Source organism: Aspergillus piperis, assembly GCF_003184755.1.
Source record: "Aspergillus piperis CBS 112811 unplaced genomic scaffold BO85scaffold_2, whole genome shotgun sequence".
NCBI lineage: Eukaryota > Fungi > Ascomycota > Eurotiomycetes > Eurotiales > Aspergillaceae > Aspergillus > Aspergillus piperis.
This window is the reverse complement of record NW_020291592.1, coordinates 1,760,988-1,778,040: the sequence shown is the minus strand read 5'-3', so window position 1 is coordinate 1,778,040 and position 17,053 is coordinate 1,760,988. Positions and strand designations below refer to the sequence as shown.

The 17,053-nt window shown below is 50.6% G+C and overlaps 5 protein-coding genes and 1 non-coding gene across 6 annotated transcripts; 3 read left to right on the top strand and 3 right to left on the bottom strand.

The window, feature by feature from the left end:
* The first annotated feature begins 45 nt into the window (after positions 1–45).
* BO85DRAFT_474596 (COX assembly mitochondrial protein) lies at positions 46–856 on the top strand. The gene is made up of 2 exons (XM_025662666.1): positions 46–162; positions 267–856. The coding sequence occupies exons 1-2, from the start codon at positions 129–131 to the stop codon at positions 542–544; spliced, it is 312 nt and encodes a 103-aa protein (XP_025519983.1). The 5' UTR covers positions 46–128; the 3' UTR covers positions 545–856.
* Positions 720–7,155, bottom strand: BO85DRAFT_465882 (uncharacterized protein). Its single transcript, XM_025662094.1, has 9 exons — positions 6,496–7,155; positions 6,221–6,424; positions 5,422–6,150; positions 5,218–5,391; positions 3,830–4,515; positions 3,045–3,712; positions 1,974–2,078; positions 1,806–1,895; positions 720–1,742 (listed from the first exon to the last, which is right to left on the bottom strand). The coding sequence occupies exons 1-9, from the start codon at positions 6,790–6,792 to the stop codon at positions 919–921; spliced, it is 3,777 nt and encodes a 1,258-aa protein (XP_025519982.1). The 5' UTR covers positions 6,793–7,155; the 3' UTR covers positions 720–918.
* Positions 2,274–2,345, top strand: BO85DRAFT_t44. Its single transcript has one exon. It is a non-coding gene; the product is annotated as a tRNA-Thr (tRNA).
* Positions 7,156–7,537: 382 nt separating the features above from the next.
* Positions 7,538–8,738, bottom strand: BO85DRAFT_362844 (F-box protein; the record flags this gene model as incomplete). The annotated part of the gene is made up of 2 exons (XM_025655642.1): positions 7,538–7,684; positions 7,746–8,738. The coding sequence occupies 2 exons, from the start codon at positions 8,736–8,738 to the stop codon at positions 7,538–7,540; spliced, it is 1,140 nt and encodes a 379-aa protein (XP_025519981.1).
* A 2,215-nt stretch (positions 8,739–10,953) lies between these two features.
* Positions 10,954–12,385, bottom strand: BO85DRAFT_445474 (actin-related protein 2/3 complex subunit 2). The gene is made up of 5 exons (XM_025659270.1): positions 12,221–12,385; positions 11,480–12,150; positions 11,323–11,423; positions 11,219–11,267; positions 10,954–11,164 (listed from the first exon to the last, which is right to left on the bottom strand). The coding sequence occupies exons 1-5, from the start codon at positions 12,280–12,282 to the stop codon at positions 11,085–11,087; spliced, it is 963 nt and encodes a 320-aa protein (XP_025519980.1). The 5' UTR covers positions 12,283–12,385; the 3' UTR covers positions 10,954–11,084.
* Positions 12,386–12,531: 146 nt separating this feature from the next.
* BO85DRAFT_124863 (snoRNA-binding rRNA-processing protein DIP2) lies at positions 12,532–15,886 on the top strand. The gene is made up of 3 exons (XM_025653943.1): positions 12,532–12,565; positions 12,634–12,888; positions 12,959–15,886. The coding sequence occupies exons 1-3, from the start codon at positions 12,549–12,551 to the stop codon at positions 15,573–15,575; spliced, it is 2,889 nt and encodes a 962-aa protein (XP_025519979.1). The 5' UTR covers positions 12,532–12,548; the 3' UTR covers positions 15,576–15,886.
* The last annotated feature ends 1,167 nt before the right edge of the window (positions 15,887–17,053 follow it).

Below are 17,053 nucleotides of genomic sequence, written 5' to 3'. Positions count from 1 at the left end.
AAAGAAATCCTTCCCATTTCCATATATGGATCATTAATGCAGTTAGGATCGATTGACTTATAGAATCTCAATTGATATTTCCATACATTTTAAATCCAACATACGATACCGTTAAAACAACAGTCAAGATGCATTCCCACCTTCACACCCCCTACAACGCAAGTACGTTACCTCTCCCCCTCCCCCAATCTCTCCACCATCAACATCAGATCACATCATACCACACCACACCAAGCACCGAAACTAACTTTCCCCCCCCTCTACAGACTGCGAAGAAATCATGACCGCCCTCGACGAATGCCACGCACGAGGCTTCATCCACAAAGCCCTGGGTGGATGCAACGATGTCAAGCGCGACGTGAACAAATGTCTAGCGGCGGAGCGGTATGCGCGCGCAAAGCGCAACCGGGATGAGGCAAAAGAGAAGCGCAAGAAGATCGAGCGTATTTGGGCTGAGGAGAAGGCGCTTGCGGAGACGGGGTCAATTTCTTCGTTGGCTTCTTCTGCTTCTGCTTCTTCGGGCTCGAGCTCGGCGGAGAAATAAATCTTGTAATTTTGCGCTTGGTTGATGGGATTGGGTGGGGGATGCTGGTAGTGGTACTGGTGGTGTGTATGATATGATTGATGTATTGTGTCTGATGGGCTGGCTGGGTGCATGTGGGTTGCTTATTTTGATTGGCGTTTGGGATTATATTATATTATTATTATCATATCATTCTCTCTTCTTATGCTGCTTCTTTGGGGGTGGGGGTATGTTCATGTTGTGCTGGGATGGGTATGTTGGATGTTGGAATCGTCTATCAATATCGATGATAACTACCTATACACAATTCATATGGACACTTTTTTGATCTCGTCCGCCGAAACGCCGTACCATGAGTTCAGATCAAAAAGAAAAGTAGCACCTTAGCAAAGCAATCAATCATCCATGGCATCAGCCGGCGCACCAGCAGCAGCAACAGCTTCCGCACCACCCTCACCATCACCCTCTATCTTTCCAGCACCGCCCTTATGATGACGACGTCTGCGCTTCGCCTTCGGCGCAGCATCACCTTCCTCGCCCTCTCTGTCCTCCGCAGCAGGTCTCTCCTCCGCCTCTCTCTTCGGCTTCTCCGTCTTCCCGGCAGTGGTACCCTCGGGCGCCCTCTTCTTCGGTTTCTTCACACTCAACGGATTCGGGCCCTTGGGCTTCTTCAAATCCCTCTTCTTCTTCGTCTTCTCCTCATCCCCAGCCGTCGTCGTCTTCTTCTTCGCCTCATCATTCAACCCAACCCTAAACTTCCCCTTCTCCACACCTTCCCTAATCGCATCCGACGGATCACTCATCGGCTCCAACACCATCACCGACCGCTTCACATACACAATCGGCACACCCGGAATCGACCGAGCCTGACGCCGCAGCAACCTCGACTTCCGAAGCGCCGCCTCGGCCTTATCCTCTGCGTCGCGCTTGCGTTTCCGTCCCGCGGCCGAGTTGTCCGTCGCGGACTTGTCCTTGGCGTTGTGCGGGTCCGCCGTCGCGAGGATGTAATGTTCCTTGTTCTTTTTGCTCTCGGCGGAGGGGGAAAGGAGGGAGAGCAGGCACTCGACTTCGTCGATGGGGGTCGAGTCGGCGTTGTGGGAGCAGTGGCGGAGAGGGAGAGTGGTGGGTGGGGGGAGGTGCTCGGGGCGGTAGGGGTTGTTGGTTTTGGGGTTGATGGGTTGGGAGGCCATTATTGCGGCGAGGGAGCATTTTGTGAGGACTACACCATTGGGTTAGATCTAATATTCATTGCAGTTGATGGCTGAGATCCGGGGCAACATACGAGGCTTGGGTTTGCCTTGAAGAGTGCGCTCCAGAGCGGGGATCAAGTCCATTTTGAAAGAGTGAACGGCGCGGAGGAAATTGGAGTCAACTGTCACATTTTCTAGTCAGTATACTCTGATCCTTGACATGATAGTATAAATGGATAGATAGATGGATGTCTGCATACCCAGAACCTGATACGGCTCACGGAACCCGAACGTAAGCTCATACTGGTGCATGAGCTTGCGGTACTTCTTGGATCGCTTGGCCCTCATCTTGACTGTCTGGTCGTCTGAGGTGCGTTAATATGTAGTATGTATAACCTGTGATGGGATTTGGGGTTGGTGCAATTGGACTTTTTTTTCTTTGCTGCGGCGGTCACTTTTTTTTGCCGGGCGGAGGAGAGAGCTCGGGATGTTGGTCTGTGCGTGGGCTGGCTAAGCGGCCGTTGATGGAGTCAATTATGGGGCCATCTTTCATTCAAATCGCCTCTATGGCTCAGTGGTAGAGCGCATCACTAGTAATGATGAGGTCCGCGGTTCGATCCCGCGTGGAGGCAATTTCTTTTCTCTTTTGTTTTTGTTGTTGGTTGTGAAGGGGAGAGATAGTTGGTGTAGTTGTATATATGTAGTGTGCGTGTATGGGGAAAGAAATTTCGGTTGGCCATGTACTGATTAGGGTGTGTGTGGGAGACGGTACATGTTTACTTTTTGCCTCAAAAAGAAAGTTTGATGGATTGGCAGAATATGTCACGGGTATTTATGCAGTGATTAGAAGCAATAGTCTATGTCGCTGTGCCAGTAGAATATATATAGCCCGAAACGTCAAATGTCCCACAAACGCCAGTACCACCCCTTTGAACCGGCCCTGAAAGGGCCCCAGATTCCAACATGCAACATATACACCACCCATGCCATGCACATATAGTGCGTATGCAATGTAATCAAGCGATTGTCCGACGGCCGAGCCCAAGTTGATTCGGACATCTGCTATCTTGTCGATCGCCCTCTGTCACAAACCTCCAGACGTAGGTTTGTGCGGAAGTCAAAGTATGTAACGCTGTGCAAGTCAACTCCGTGCTGACATGAAATGTGTAATCCCTGCTTCAACCCTAACCCACTGCCTGCGTGCAGGTCACCGGGTAGATGGGGTCGATTACGTCCTCCTCCTGCAAGAGCCGATTACCACACTGATATCGTCCATTTTCCCTGCATCAAGATTAGTCTACTTCACTGAAACGGTATGCGAAGACACTCACCACCCTGCACGGCCAGTCCTTCATCCACCGCCTTCTCCATGTACGGACTCTCCGCAAAGGGATCCTGAGCAATTTCCAGAGCAGATTTGAGCAGCTCCCTCGCTATAAACACCATCTGCTCGTCCGCCATCACAGCCGGAGGTGCCCACTCCGAGTCCTTGTCTTCATGACGTCCTTGCTGCCACTTCTCCAGACTATCCAGGACGATCGTCAGGATCTCATGCTCCCACAGATTGTCCACGATACCATCTGACACGGCCACCACGAGGTCATCCTCCTGCACATCAATCAAGGAAAGGACTGCATCCTTCTGGGGAGTATCGACGCTGTTGGTGCCCAGCTGCATAGGACAGTCGAACCAATGCCATTGTTCCTTGGTCCGAAAGAGGATTCTCTTCTCGCTAGGCCGGATGACAAAGATCTTGCAGTCCCCTATATTAGTCACGTAGAGCAAGGGCCGTATGCTTCCCGTAGCAGCATCGCGCTTCCAATGCAGTATTGCTGTGACCGATGTGGTAGTTCCCAGCCATTCACCTGGGGAAGTCGTTGCTCGAATGGTTTCCTCGTATGCGCGTTGGAGATAGCCGATAGGATCTAACTCGGACTGACCATTGGGTTCTCGTTCAAGTTCCAGGGCCCAGTAATGGAGGAGCAGTCTAGACCAAAGCCTATATCAACAAGAAAGGGCAAGTCAGCACGCGGGAAGGGGAACGAGACGGGGGATCCAGTTGGGGTCAGTAGTAGGGGTCCGCGGAAGACTAGTACAGAGGGACAGAACAACGTACGCAGCATGACCTCTCGGCTTGGTTGCCCACGCCCCGACCCCATCGTTCACGGCGAGGTAATTCTCCGCCACTAAAACAGCATCGTCGCCGTTGTTCAGGCCGCGGACCAGATCCCCCCGGACGGATAATCTCTTATCCTGGCTCAGGTAGTGGGTGGTCAGCGGGTCGGAAAAGGAGGAAGAGGGCGGAGACAGGAACGGTGGGGGGAAGGGACGCGAGGGCCGTTTGGCGCAGAGCGCATAGCCTGTCTGGAAGCAGAAAGGCGAGCGGGAGATGGGGAACTGTGGATTAGGATCCGGGATGGGGGTGGTGATGCCGTAGGAAGGCCAGACGGCGCGATATCGTCGCACCCAGATGCTGCTGGGGGCCCCGGAATGAGCGCTCCACAGTGGGCTGCGTCTAATTACTACCGGCGAAGCGAGAGGAGGAGTAATTGAGGAGAAGAATGATAAACAACCTGTCGAACTAACAACAAGAGTCTTGGGCACCATGCCCGCTAAAAGTTTCCCAGAGATTGCTGTGCCGGGCGGGAATCCCAGACAAGCGCAGATACAGACAGACTCTTTTTTTTTCTCGGGAAGCTGGATTTTGGCCAGAGCCAAAATGAAAATCTTGCCGACTTGCGAACCACGGCCAACTTTTCTGACCAACTTTGCCCCATCCCCGGTCACCTGCGCCCCACCTGACTTTTTTGGTCGACAAAAGTTGTTGAGAAAATGACAGGAGAAGCTTGAGCTTAAACTTGAGCTTGAATTGGAATTATGAGCTACGTATTCTTAGAAAATTACATTCCATTCACTACCACCCCATCTCCCCTTCCTTCTCTTCCCCATACAATTTGACATCACCCCCACACACCGACGCAACCATACTGCCAGGTAACACGAGCTAGTATTGGCTTGCAGACGGCCCATATTTATCTTATCCCTTTACTTTTTCATACCCCTAGGTTGCATGTTCAATTTCTTTGATTAAATACTGTCCGTTCCCTCTCCTACGTAAACCATGTAGATGTATACCTACCTCATCGATGAACCATCCCACTGATCGGACATGATGCTCACTTTCCTTCGGAACCACTCACATTTCCCAACACTTTTCGTTGCACAGATACGAGATCTCCGGAATATGATGATCGTCAGGCATGTCTACTCAGAAGGGGAAAAGACCAAGGAAAATCAACGTAATCTCAGCAAAGAAAGAAAAAGCAATTACACCCCTCACTCCATGAATGCCTCAACGCACTCATCATGCCACCCAACGCCAGTAAAAAACCAGACCAGCTACTCAACTGCAGTCTTTTGGGTCTAAATGATGCCGGCAAACAATTCTTTCTGCATCTCTTCGCCGAAGATCCTAACAGCCCGGTTCAGGGCCAATCCGATCACAAAGACGTCAACATCTTCCCGGATGGATGAAAGCTCTTGGAACACAGCCTTCGAAAGAACCGTGCACCGGTCGCGAATTCCAAGAGTCCCACGGTTTGCGTTAACCTGAGTCAGTAACAGGATCATATTCCACTCCGCGCAGGGGCAGAGACGGTCCGGATCCTGGGTACAATCCTGGCCGCAACTGCAGGCCGATTGGCACACACACTTTCTCCGTTTGGCGTATTCGATCAGCTGTTGCATGGTGCCCTGGTTGCGGAGAACACCCACAGTCTTGCCTTCAAGCATGGCTAGCGCGGCCTGCCGGTGATCCGAAGTACGTGCGCTTTCCGTGAATGCTGGGTCGACATTGTGCCGCTGAATGAAAGGGAGGGGCTGCTGGGGGATCATAAACTGATAAGTGTTTCTCGGTGTGAAGGACATGTATCTCTCAGAATGAATGATAAGGACCTTTGGCGGTGGCATATGGTAAATCAGGGCACTCCCAGCCCACTTCTGGCGAAATGAAGAATCCGGATTGTCGATAATCCCAAGGGTAAATCTCCGATATCCGATGAGATCGTCCAAGGCGAACGGCATGCTGTTGACCTTTGTCACAGCGCGGTGGACTAAAGTAGCCTGATAGTTCCGAACAGATTCTTTGTTAAAGATATTGCAGACAGTCGGGCTGTCGAGGATCTGCTTGCAAGTCAAGAATATGTTGTACAAGTGGCGTGGCTCAGGGAGCATGAAGTTGTTATGCGAAGAAACGCGTGTTACCTCGATACTGAAGCAAGAGCATAGGTCGACCATGACAAGCTCCATCATAAGCCTCGCGTAAAGGGCGTGGTACAACTTCTCAACGCATTCAACCAAGGGAGCGATCTTTTTGGACGCGATGGCATCTTCTGCGTCCCTGATGCAAACCATTAGGCCGCCCTGAAATCCATCCAGCTAGAAACAGATACACCAAATGGTTAGCGGCTTCTTTCTGTGCCGGACTTTGGGCTTATAATCTCCTTACTTCAACGCAATAGTGGATGAAGCACATGAAGACCACTTTAGCGACGGTGTACACCTTCACGTATACAGCCAGCACACTGTTTCTCCAGGACGAAACATCATAGCCCTGCGCATCATCCAGATTCTTGAGATACCCCGTGACAGTATTCCATTCGACAGCACCGACAGCGTAAGGCGAGAAAGGAAATTCGGCAGGGGCCGTTCGCTGTCAAATTGATGTCAGTTTCCAGCCAGAAAGGGGGACAGATTTACGTCAAGATGCCAAAGCCAACATACAGCTGACGTGTACGACATCCCTGTGCTGTCCGAAGACCGCAGTCCCATGCTCTCCACCGTATCTCTGTATTCTTCGTCACTCTGTTGTAGAACTTCCAACGAGTACTTGTAGAAGCCGTCAGTGTGCTCGCTGAAGGAAGAAGAGGAAACAGAATTGAAGAAACGGTGTTGTGGGGAATCATGCTCGCTGCTCCTGGGTTCTCGCCGAGTGAAGAGCTTCCGCCGAGCAATAGCCCATAGCTGGGAAGCGGATCTGTGACTCGGTACCATTTTGCTCGCTTTGCAAGATGATCCCATGAATGTCACAGTACGGCGGGTATCAAGCTCCGTATGAGTGGTAAGACCGCCGATGAGAGACGAGATGAGAAGGTTAATGGTAACTTTCAATCATTCGCAAGAGTATACCCGTGCCTGCTTGATAGGTAGAGAAGACAGTGAATGGTCATGCTGGATGTTAACACTACACAGGGTGAGGAGTTTATTGTGGGTTGGCCAGATTGATGCTGGGAGAGAAAACGAGAAGGCGCTCACGGGGTCAACAGCCAGAGCAGTACCTGCTCTGCAACCATTTCATCCTCACTGTTACTTATGACTTGGGCAGATAAGCAGTTGCTACTACTTGAGAGGGAAGTGGACCTGTTCATCTAAGTACTGGTGAAAGCCTAGCCAGGTCTCTCTGTTGTTTCCACTTTGTAAGTTGTGATCACCTACTTGAGGTATATAGAAGTTATGCTGTGCCACCCGCAAGTACTTCCGTAAGGTGCTTGAAGTTGCCTGTGAAACACGATACAATCAGACCCGTATGATACACGTCTACTAACATTGCCTAATCATGTGCATGATGTGTTGTCATATTTTGATTTATATTGTCTTGTAGCTGTAGCACAGAATTGCAGGTGTTTGCACAGAAAGTCTATCTCCCAAAACAAAGTAAACATAACCGAAGAATCCCCTTCAGTCACCGGAAAGACGAAACAACAAAAAGCCTCCCCTAGAGAACAAGAAAAAGATAAGAACAATAAACATAAAAAAGCATTGTAAATTACAATAACCCAGGATCGACTTCAATAGGGGCCTTGTCCCCCTGGCCAGAATAAGGCAAGATGACTTCTGGTATCTTCCAAAGGACACTATTGGCCCTGTCAATGTATTCGGGAGGGATATTCATGCTCTCGCTGAAAGATAGAGACTGTCAAGATTATCCTGTCAGCTTATTGAATGAAGGCGTCTCAGAACATAATTCCACTTACACGCAAGCTGGTCAGACCTCTGACCCATTCAAGGCCAAAGTCGCAAAATTCGTTGGGCAGATGTTCATAGTCTTCGATGGGATGGGCAAGTACCTGGTGGCAGTTTTCCAACCAGAGCACTTTGAGCTTCCGACCAGGAGCTAGACTGTTATCATCCATATCTCGCTCTTCTGGCTCGTAGGAAACTCCACCTAGCCAGTTCAAAAACTCAGGCTGTGCACCGCGACATGTTCTCAGTTTGAGAACAGTTAGCTTGGGATTTTTCTTCACAAGCATGGTCAACTGCCACGGCGTGATGCCCGCCCGCTCTAGGATCAACGTCTGTAGCCCGCAAAGACCATATTGGGGATACCGTCCTATACCGAGGAACATATTCCATGCCGTACTTCCCGGGGCAGGATTCAGCCAAGTGCTGGGTCTGATGGGGCCGTCCCGAATGTGTGGATGCTCAAAGCGTAATGCTAGATGATGCAATATGTTTTGGCATTTGGAGGCTAGAGCCATGGCACCCTCGCTGTCAAGATCATACGCCATAAACTCCAGTTTCCTAAGTCCTCGGCCATACCGATTCACCACTTGGGCAAAAACCCTGTTCTGCTCCCTAATCATCTGCTCCAATGTTCGGGATTTCTCAAGTAGTGCAGGGCACCGTCTTTTCAAGCTTTTCATTTTCAGTAGAGGCTTGCTGTCCAAGTCGCTCGCCAGGCGGCTCATGGCAGGTTGGATGATGGATATTGTGTAGTCATTCGCTTGTTTGTTGTGACCGGAAATCTGTGCCATTTGATCCGGCGTGGTCCAGCCAGCCTGGAGTAAGGATATCACAGAGTGAATGCGCTTCTCGAAAATTCCTAGTCGTAGACATTCAAGGCAGAGAGTATGGGACTCATAGTTGGCGCGAGATGTTTCGCCGAAGGCAAGCAAGGACTCGAAGGGAAGGTAGGAGAGTATGTGAAGGATGAGCTCCAAGGGTAATAAACTAATCTTGTCGGACATTTTGTGAAACCTGGCTAGAAACGTTTTAACCCTCCCACAAGATCCTCTGCCTGCTAGTAATATGTTGTCGTCCGTACTTTAAGCGCTGCCTGGTCGCCCACTCCGTTTGTCCGCAGTTCAAGGTCCCCTCAACATGGTCGGCCCAGGGGGTGGATAAAGCGGGAGTAAGCTACAATGAGCGGAGAAAGGTATAAATATGGAAAGACTCAGTCAAAACGATGACAGAAGCTGATTCCCCTGTTGTCAACTTTGAATTTTTGGCCGTTATATTGGCTTGGTTGGTCTAGGGAACTGTTTATTGGCGATGGAAGGGAGAGAAATGCAGGAGAAGTGCAGCGATTGATTGCGTAGAGTAGAACTGTGGCAGATATTGATGCGGATCACATCTAGTTTTTTTTTGCGCTGGAGCAGAAGCGTTGCGATATATAGCATGCAGGGTTGCGACGCTCTGGAGGGCTAAGCTGCGCCCTGGCAGGGATACCTTGCAGGCGGGGTCACCCCGACAGTTTTAGTAGTTCTCACCGTCGACACTGGCTCCTCTAGCCGAAGAGATGGTCACATTCTCGGTTGGAACGAAGTAGCGAGTGAGGATGCTCTACTTAAAACCTCAGTGATATTTCGCATCAAATAGAAGAAAGGGGAAACGTAAGCGAAAAGCGAATAGCCACGAACAAGTGTCGCCATTGGGTTGCGGTCAGAAAAATCAAAAAGAATTTACTCGGGCTCTAACTATTGCTGTCACATTTTAGTCCGGTGGGAACAAGTTCGATATAGACGGCTTCCACTAGAAAATCCACTTAACCAACTAGACGGCTGACCTGGCATGATCCAGGCGAATGGCCGCCCTCTTCTACAGCGCACTATCGGCTAGATAGTGCTGGGCATACAAAAACCATGCATGACCTGCTTGGGATAGGACGTGGCTCATGTCCAACATGTGTGCACCTCACCGTGGAGCTGGAAATCCGGTGGCGCATGCTTTCTGTCGCGACCCGTCGCGGTGTTTCTCATTTGTTAGTGCAGGTTAGACTAAACTACACCCGCTGTACAGCTTGAACGGAGCGGGTGTCTAGTGTCACAGGCGATCCTTCACTGCTCGTGCCTAGAATGAACTAGAGGAGCTGATATCCGGAAAAACGTACGGATTGGGGTCAGCGTTGCCCGTTTCTGGCCATTGCGCATTTAATGGGGACGCCAATGCAGCGTGAATCCCTGGTGTCGGTTTGCAAGAGAAAATATGCGGTAATCCCACTAAGGTCGCAGGAAGCGGTTATCGGCATGTACCCCGTATGATAGATAGACCCAATATAGAGGATAGCACGCCGAGCCGACCACATCTCCCTAACCCCCTCCAGCCAGCCATCAATTAGGCAGATACTCAACGGTGTCGAATAAAAACCTGCGGAAATACCGGAGACGATCATCGTAGGATAGATGAGAGCTGAGATCACATCATCACCACAGCACCCCGTTTCTCCGATCGAGGCTGGCAAGATAGCGACCACCCCCACGAATCCTGGCCATCAGTCAACACCAGTTTAATCTCCTTGCAGTCAATGTGTGACACCGAACCGATCCCCTGGGACTTCTTGCCCAATTGTAGGCCACCTGTTGGGCGATCCGAGTCATATTTGGCGATCAGATGCATCGATAGGGCGGTTCGGATGGTTCACACGCTTAAATCTGGTCATCTGTTTGCTTTTCACCCAGCTGGACTTGTGGCTGCAGCTAGAAGACAGCCACGGTAACATATCGGAGTGCTTCGGCCGATCTGAGGCTCGAATCCGAACCAGTGCATCCTGCGCGAGTGTTCGTCGGCCATAGCGGAATAGCGCAGTAACTAGACCCACGCCAGTGTGCTTAACGTGCAGGACGGAGTTTGAGGTTAGAGTGGAAAATACCTCGTGACAGATGGGGAAATTGAAACATCGTAGTGGAGATTAAGGAGGCTCCCTCAAAGCGCTCATTTTCAGGTGTTTGCAGCTCTGCTGCAGCTTGTCGAGCATTCGTAACAGGGAAGAGAGGGACGGGAGGGAGCTGAGAGCTGAAGCAGCAGCCGGCGGTATTTATGGGTTGGTTAGTAGTGCTATATTGCAGCAAATAAAACAAAGCAAGGCAGCCGCACTACTACTTCAAGCCACATGCAGCTGTCATGCATTCGGCATTGCGAGGTAGCGAGGATAAATATAATAAAAAGTAACGAAATCAAGAGAAAAGAAAAGAAAAAAAAATACTTATGATGCTCGACAACCTATACATCCTAGGGAAAAATAAAATCAACTTATGCATGTGCGTATGTCACCCCTCGCCTGCAATTTACAAAGATTATATTCTTGAGCCAGCTCTCTATCCCTGAACCCTGAAAGTACGGCCACTGGCCGTCTTCCTTTCTCGCTCCTCGTTCTCGGGCCGCGCCCGGTTGAGAACTATCATTCATTAGTGACCTGGACATATCTTCATTGTTGGGGGTCCACTCTTACCTTGGAGGAAGTCCGCGGTCCTCTTGCGCATCCTAGTGTGAATGTATGCCTGGATTCTAAGTAAGCATGTTGACCTGGCCTGCAAAAATGACAGGGAAAGCTACCTTAGATGCTTTGATGTGGTAATGGAAGTAATCACGGAAAATCTGGATGTGGGAAATGTTCTCATAGCGTCGCTGTGGGGTCAGGTGGCGAGGGAACAGGACTATGAGCGGTTAGTGACAGCTAACGGGTGGGTGATGCATATCCCCGAATACATACCGAAAGTGACATAGCTGATACTACCGTCGTTACCGTTCTGGATGCCAGGCACACCAGCCAGCTCCAGGGGACAGTCGTTTCGGAAGAGTACTTGAGGGGCATTCTGCAGGGTAAGGACACGGCGTCTGGCATCGACGAATTCCTGCAGGAACACCTTGCCAAAGATGCGATCTGTCTCCTCCCGGAACACTGTGCTGAAGATCACCGTGACACGATCATGGCTGGCTTTAATGTAAATCGCTTCCTCCTCTCGATAGTGAATGGCCATAACCTCTCCTCCTTCCTCAACTCCCTGGGGCGCAGTCTCGCTCGTGTATCTCGAAGCCTCTTCGGCCAGCTTAGCGAACTCATCGAATGCTCTCTCGAAGGGGGCGGCCATGGCGTTGCGCTTCATCAGCGCCAGGCGCATGATGAGTTCATCCTTCGCCTCCTGCTCGGCGGGCAGATTCTCTAGATCGATCAGGACGGAGAAGTCATAGCCGGGCTCCGGGGTGACAATGTAGGGGCCGTATTCCCTTTCCAGCACCTCCTGGGCACCGTACTGGACAAGCTCCCGGAAGCATTTCACGTTGATGGAGATGAGGATCTTGGTTTTGGATTCTGGCGTAGACAGATGGAAGGTCACTCCGTCAAAGTCGGAAACAATCTGGTCGATTGACACGGGCGGGGCTCTGAAGGAAGCATGAATGGAGCTGTTAGCTGGTAGCCTGGCGTATACCGGAGGCGGGGGGGAAGCTGTACCCAGAGAACCGCTCCGTCAGGAGGGAGTGGATGAGGACGTTGTGGTAGTCTAGCAAAAGCATGTTGATGGACGCATCCAATGATAATGAGTAATAGATTCAAATTCTCGGCCTGCGATTCCCTTTCCTTTAATTCTGGCTTTCAATCCCACGAGGGTCACTGCCACGATGGGAGTTACGTTGATGGGGGCTTTGGGGAACCGGCAGGCGGTGGGGGAGGCCGGCATTGGTCGCTGTCGCTCTCCGTAGCGACCGCCGCCATTTGCGCCTATCGATAGCATTCATTCTCCGAGCTCCCAAAATTTTTCCCAGGTCGCAAACACCCAACGATGGTGAAGTCATATTTGTAAGTGAGGCACTCAAGGGTGTAGCATTTTTTCCCCGAAAGTATTTTCTGTGTACTGACTTCTTCAGTAAATTCGAGCATTCGAAGACTTTCGGGCTCATTGCGTCGGGCTCGTCGAATGCGATCTGGGCCCGGGACGATGAACTCGCGGGTTCCGCACGTCGAACAGGCTCTGGGCGAGCCTTCGTGGGCGCGAGCGAGGAAGTTCTCTGTTGGGACATTAAGAAGGGTGAACTACTGGGCAGATGGCACGATACGTCTTGCAAGGCACAGGTCACGATAATCACGCAGAGCAAAACGGATGAGGATATTTTTGCGGTCGGGTAAGTTTTCTCACCGTGGTAGGATTTTTGTATGCTACCTTACTAATTCGGGCGTCGCTTTGTGATATAGTTATGAAGACGGCAGTATTCGTATCTGGGATTCACGGACCGAGACGGTGATTATCTCCTTCAATGGCCACAAGTCCGCCATCACTCAGCTTGCCTTCGATAGCACAGGGGTCCGCCTCGCAAGTGGTTCGAGAGACACGGACATCATTGTATGGGATCTGGTTGCGGAAGTCGGACTTTTCAAACTGCGCGGACACACCGATCAGATTACGTCGCTCCATTTTCTTACCCCGTCCATTGAATTGCTCAATGAAGCCGGTCTCAGTGAGCATGCGGGTTTTCTGTTGACGACTGGAAAGGATGCTCTCATCAAAGTATGGGACTTGGCTGCACAACACTGCATCGAAACACATGTGGCACAGTCCAACGGCGAGTGTTGGAGTCTGGGTCTCTCGCCCGACCAGAGTGGTTGTATCACGGCAGGAAATGATGGAGAACTGAAGGCCTGGTCGATTGATGAGAGTGCTATGATTCACATTTCCAAAGAGAAGGTTGGCTCGGAGGGACAGAAGATCTTGACGGACCGGGGCACGTTTTACCGAAATGGAAAGGACCGCACAATCGGAATCAGCTTTCACCCTCGAGCGGACTACATTGGAATCCACGGATCTGAGAAGGCAGTCGAGATTTGGCGCATTCGCTCGCAGACCGAGGTGCAAAAGAGTCTGGCTAGGAAGCGCAAGAGGAGAAAGGAGAAGGACGCGCAGCGCGCAGCTGACAAGGATGGAGCAGCTGCTGAGGATGCCATTGAGAAATCAGAGGACGCCTCATCTGCGCCTGTCTCGGAAGTCTTTGTTCCTCACACTATTGTACGCACTGGCGGTAAGGTCCGGTCCTTTGACTGGATTCGCACGAAGTCAAGTGGAAGTCTGCAACTTCTGGCCGCGACCACAAACAACCAACTCGAAGCTTACAGCGTTGTGACCGCGAACAAGAAGAACAAGGATGAGGAGGAGCCGGACTACAGCCGGAACTTGGCAGTCGACATCCCCGGCCACCGCACCGACATTAGATCTGTTGCATTGAGCTCGGACGATCGGATGCTGGCGTCTGCCTCCAACGGCAGCCTCAAGATCTGGAACGTCCGGACCCAAAGCTGTCTGCGTACTCTTGAATGTGGCTATGCTCTGTGCTCTGCTTTCCTTCCTGGCGACAAGATTGTTGTTGTCGGAAACAAGGATGGCCAGCTTGAGGTTTTCGATATCGCCTCATCGACCCTTCTGGATACGATCAAAGCGCACGACGGGCCGGTCTGGTCCATTCAAGTCCATCCTGACGGCAAGTCTTTGGTGAGTGGTAGTGCCGACAAGTCTGCGAAGTTCTGGAACTTCCAGGTGGTTCAAGAAGAAATCCCGGGTACCAAGAGAACAACCCCCCGACTCAAGCTGGTGCACACGAGAACGCTTAAGGTTTCGGATGACATTCTTAACGTTCGCTTCTCCCCTGATGCTCGGCTGCTGGCTGTTGCGCTTCTGGACAACACGGTCAAGGTTTTCTTTGTTGACTCCCTCAAACTCTTCCTCAACCTTTATGGCCACAAGCTGCCTGTTCTCAACATGGATATTTCGTGGGACAGCAAGCTGATCGTCACGTGTTCGGCCGATAAGACCGTTCGTATCTGGGGCTTGGACTTTGGTGACTGCCACAAGTCCTTCTTGGCCCACGAGGACAGTGTCATGGCTGTTGCTTTCGTTCCGAACAACAAGGATGGTAACGGGCACAACTTCTTCAGTGCTAGCAAGGATCGAGTGATCAAGTACTGGGACGGTGACAAGTTTGAGCACATCCAGAAGCTGGCCGGTCACCATGGTGAAATCTGGGCTCTGACTATCAGTCACTCGGGTGATTTCATCGTCACCGCTAGTCATGACAAGAGCATCCGCACCTGGGAGCAGACTGACGAGCCTTTGTTCCTTGAGGAAGAGAGGGAGAAAGAACTGGAAGAGATGTACGATAACAACCTGATGGCGTCCCTGGATCAGGACGAGGATGGCCAGGATGGAGAGAAGGCTGAAGCCGTTGACGCTGGTAAACAAACTGCGGAGACATTAATGGCAGGTGAAAAGATTATGGAGGCATTGGATCTGGGTATGGAGGACTTGGAGGTTATGCGCCAATGGCGCGCTCTCAAGGCCAGACAGCCTAACGCTGCACCCCCACAGCGCAATGCCCAGTACATGGCTCTGAACAACATTTCAGCAGAGCGGTATCTCCTGAACGTCGTTCAGAAGATTCCTGCAGCTGCGCTTCAAGATGCTCTGCTTGTCCTGCCCTTCTCAAAGGTGCCTGCTCTCTTCACGTTCCTCAATATCTGGGCTAGTCGCGAGTGGAACATCCCCCTTACCTGCCGTGTGCTGTTCTTCATCCTGAAAACTCACCACCGCCAGATCGTCGCTAGCAAGATGATGAGGCCGATGCTGGACGGTATCCGATCCGCACTGCGCAAGGTCCTGGCTCGTCAGAAGGACGAGATGGGCTTCAACCTGTCGGCTCTGCAGTTCGTCGGCCAACAGATCCAAGAACAAAGCACGAAGGATTACATCGACGAAGCCGCTTACGAGGAACAGGAGAGGCAGACGGGCACGGGCAAGAAGCGGCAGTTCATGAGCATTGCCTGATTGCGCGTGGGCCAGCACTATATACCTACCTGTATTACACATGCATCTGACTGGCGTTGAGACCTGAGATTTCTCTGTTTTGGATTGTTTGGCTACGAAAAGTTTTATACCTGGAGTTACACGTTCGCGAACGGCTTCGATACAATGTAAATCGATATAGAGATATGTCAAATTATGAAACGATCCGTCAATAGCTTCCAACATGACACTAGACAATTGTATTCTATCTATTAAACTACTTCAAATATCGACCAAAACTTCGTCGAAAACCTATGAAAAATCTGTTAGCACAAATACCCAACAGATCGGCAGTCACACATCTAGCGGACGAAAATAGTCAAATCCAACCCAAAACCGAGAGGAGCAGACTAGAACCAAATCACAACCATGGAAAACACCACTCAGCAGAACCATTATAAGCATCGACGACAGTGAACATCCCTATTTTTTAGGGGTCCCTGCCATTCCTCTTCCGGCTCTTCCTAATATACCGGTTCATAGAAAAATTCTCATCATATAGGTGTAGGTTGTGAAAGTGCTGATTGGTTCTACCCCTCGGTTTTGGGTATGGAGCTGCATTGAAGGGAAAAAAAACAGGGTAAAATTGGTATGCATACCTGAGCTATTGTTTATCATGTAGTGTGATAGTGTCGAATTGTGGCGAAATAGCACGCGACTCGAGCATTAAAGTCAAGCTGAGAGAGAGAAAGTAGCTCCAGCTGTGCGAAAAGGAAAGTGGGAGAAAATGAAGAAAATGGGGAGGAGCTATTTTTCTTCGGCGGAAGTGTTGCGCCGGGGGCAGAGTGGGTGAGTCAGGAATTAGTCAGCTGGTTGTTAGCTTGGGTCGCTTCAGCCTGGCATATTGCCAGTCTGCCACACCACACCGCCAAGATTTTATACAGATTCTCGGATGAGCTTCTGGGAGCTGTATGTTTCCAAAATCCGCTAAATCCGAGGTTTTTTTCATCGAGGTTCACTAGTTCCTGCCGACTCTGGCGGTCAATAAAGCGGTAGGGGTAATTGCTGTTGCCTAACACTTTGTGTTATGGAGTATGCAATTAGTGGCCCTGAGCGATTCTAACTCCAGCAATTGATGATAAAGCTTATCGGTACTCTGATACATGGGGAGTTGTCAGTTTTTTATTTGTGAGGTATGAGGTATCAGTGTTCAATCACGCTGATATTCTCTACATTAATGTCTAATCTATAAGTTGGGTTGCGGGGGATACTCAGCAGTCAAGGCATACTGTGGTAAACAGAGTGCTGGTTACTATATGAAGGGCACTCTTTGTATAGATTGAAGTTGTATAGATTGAAAGTGTAAAGAGCTCTCTGGGTGGCCCTGAGCACTCAGGAACTATTATGCTCGACTGCTGCTATAGGACGGTATTCCCCAGCGAAGAAAGCCTAGACGGGGTTGATTACCGTGTTGACGTCTCTGGAACGTTAGATGTAGATAAGTATGTTATGTGTCAGGT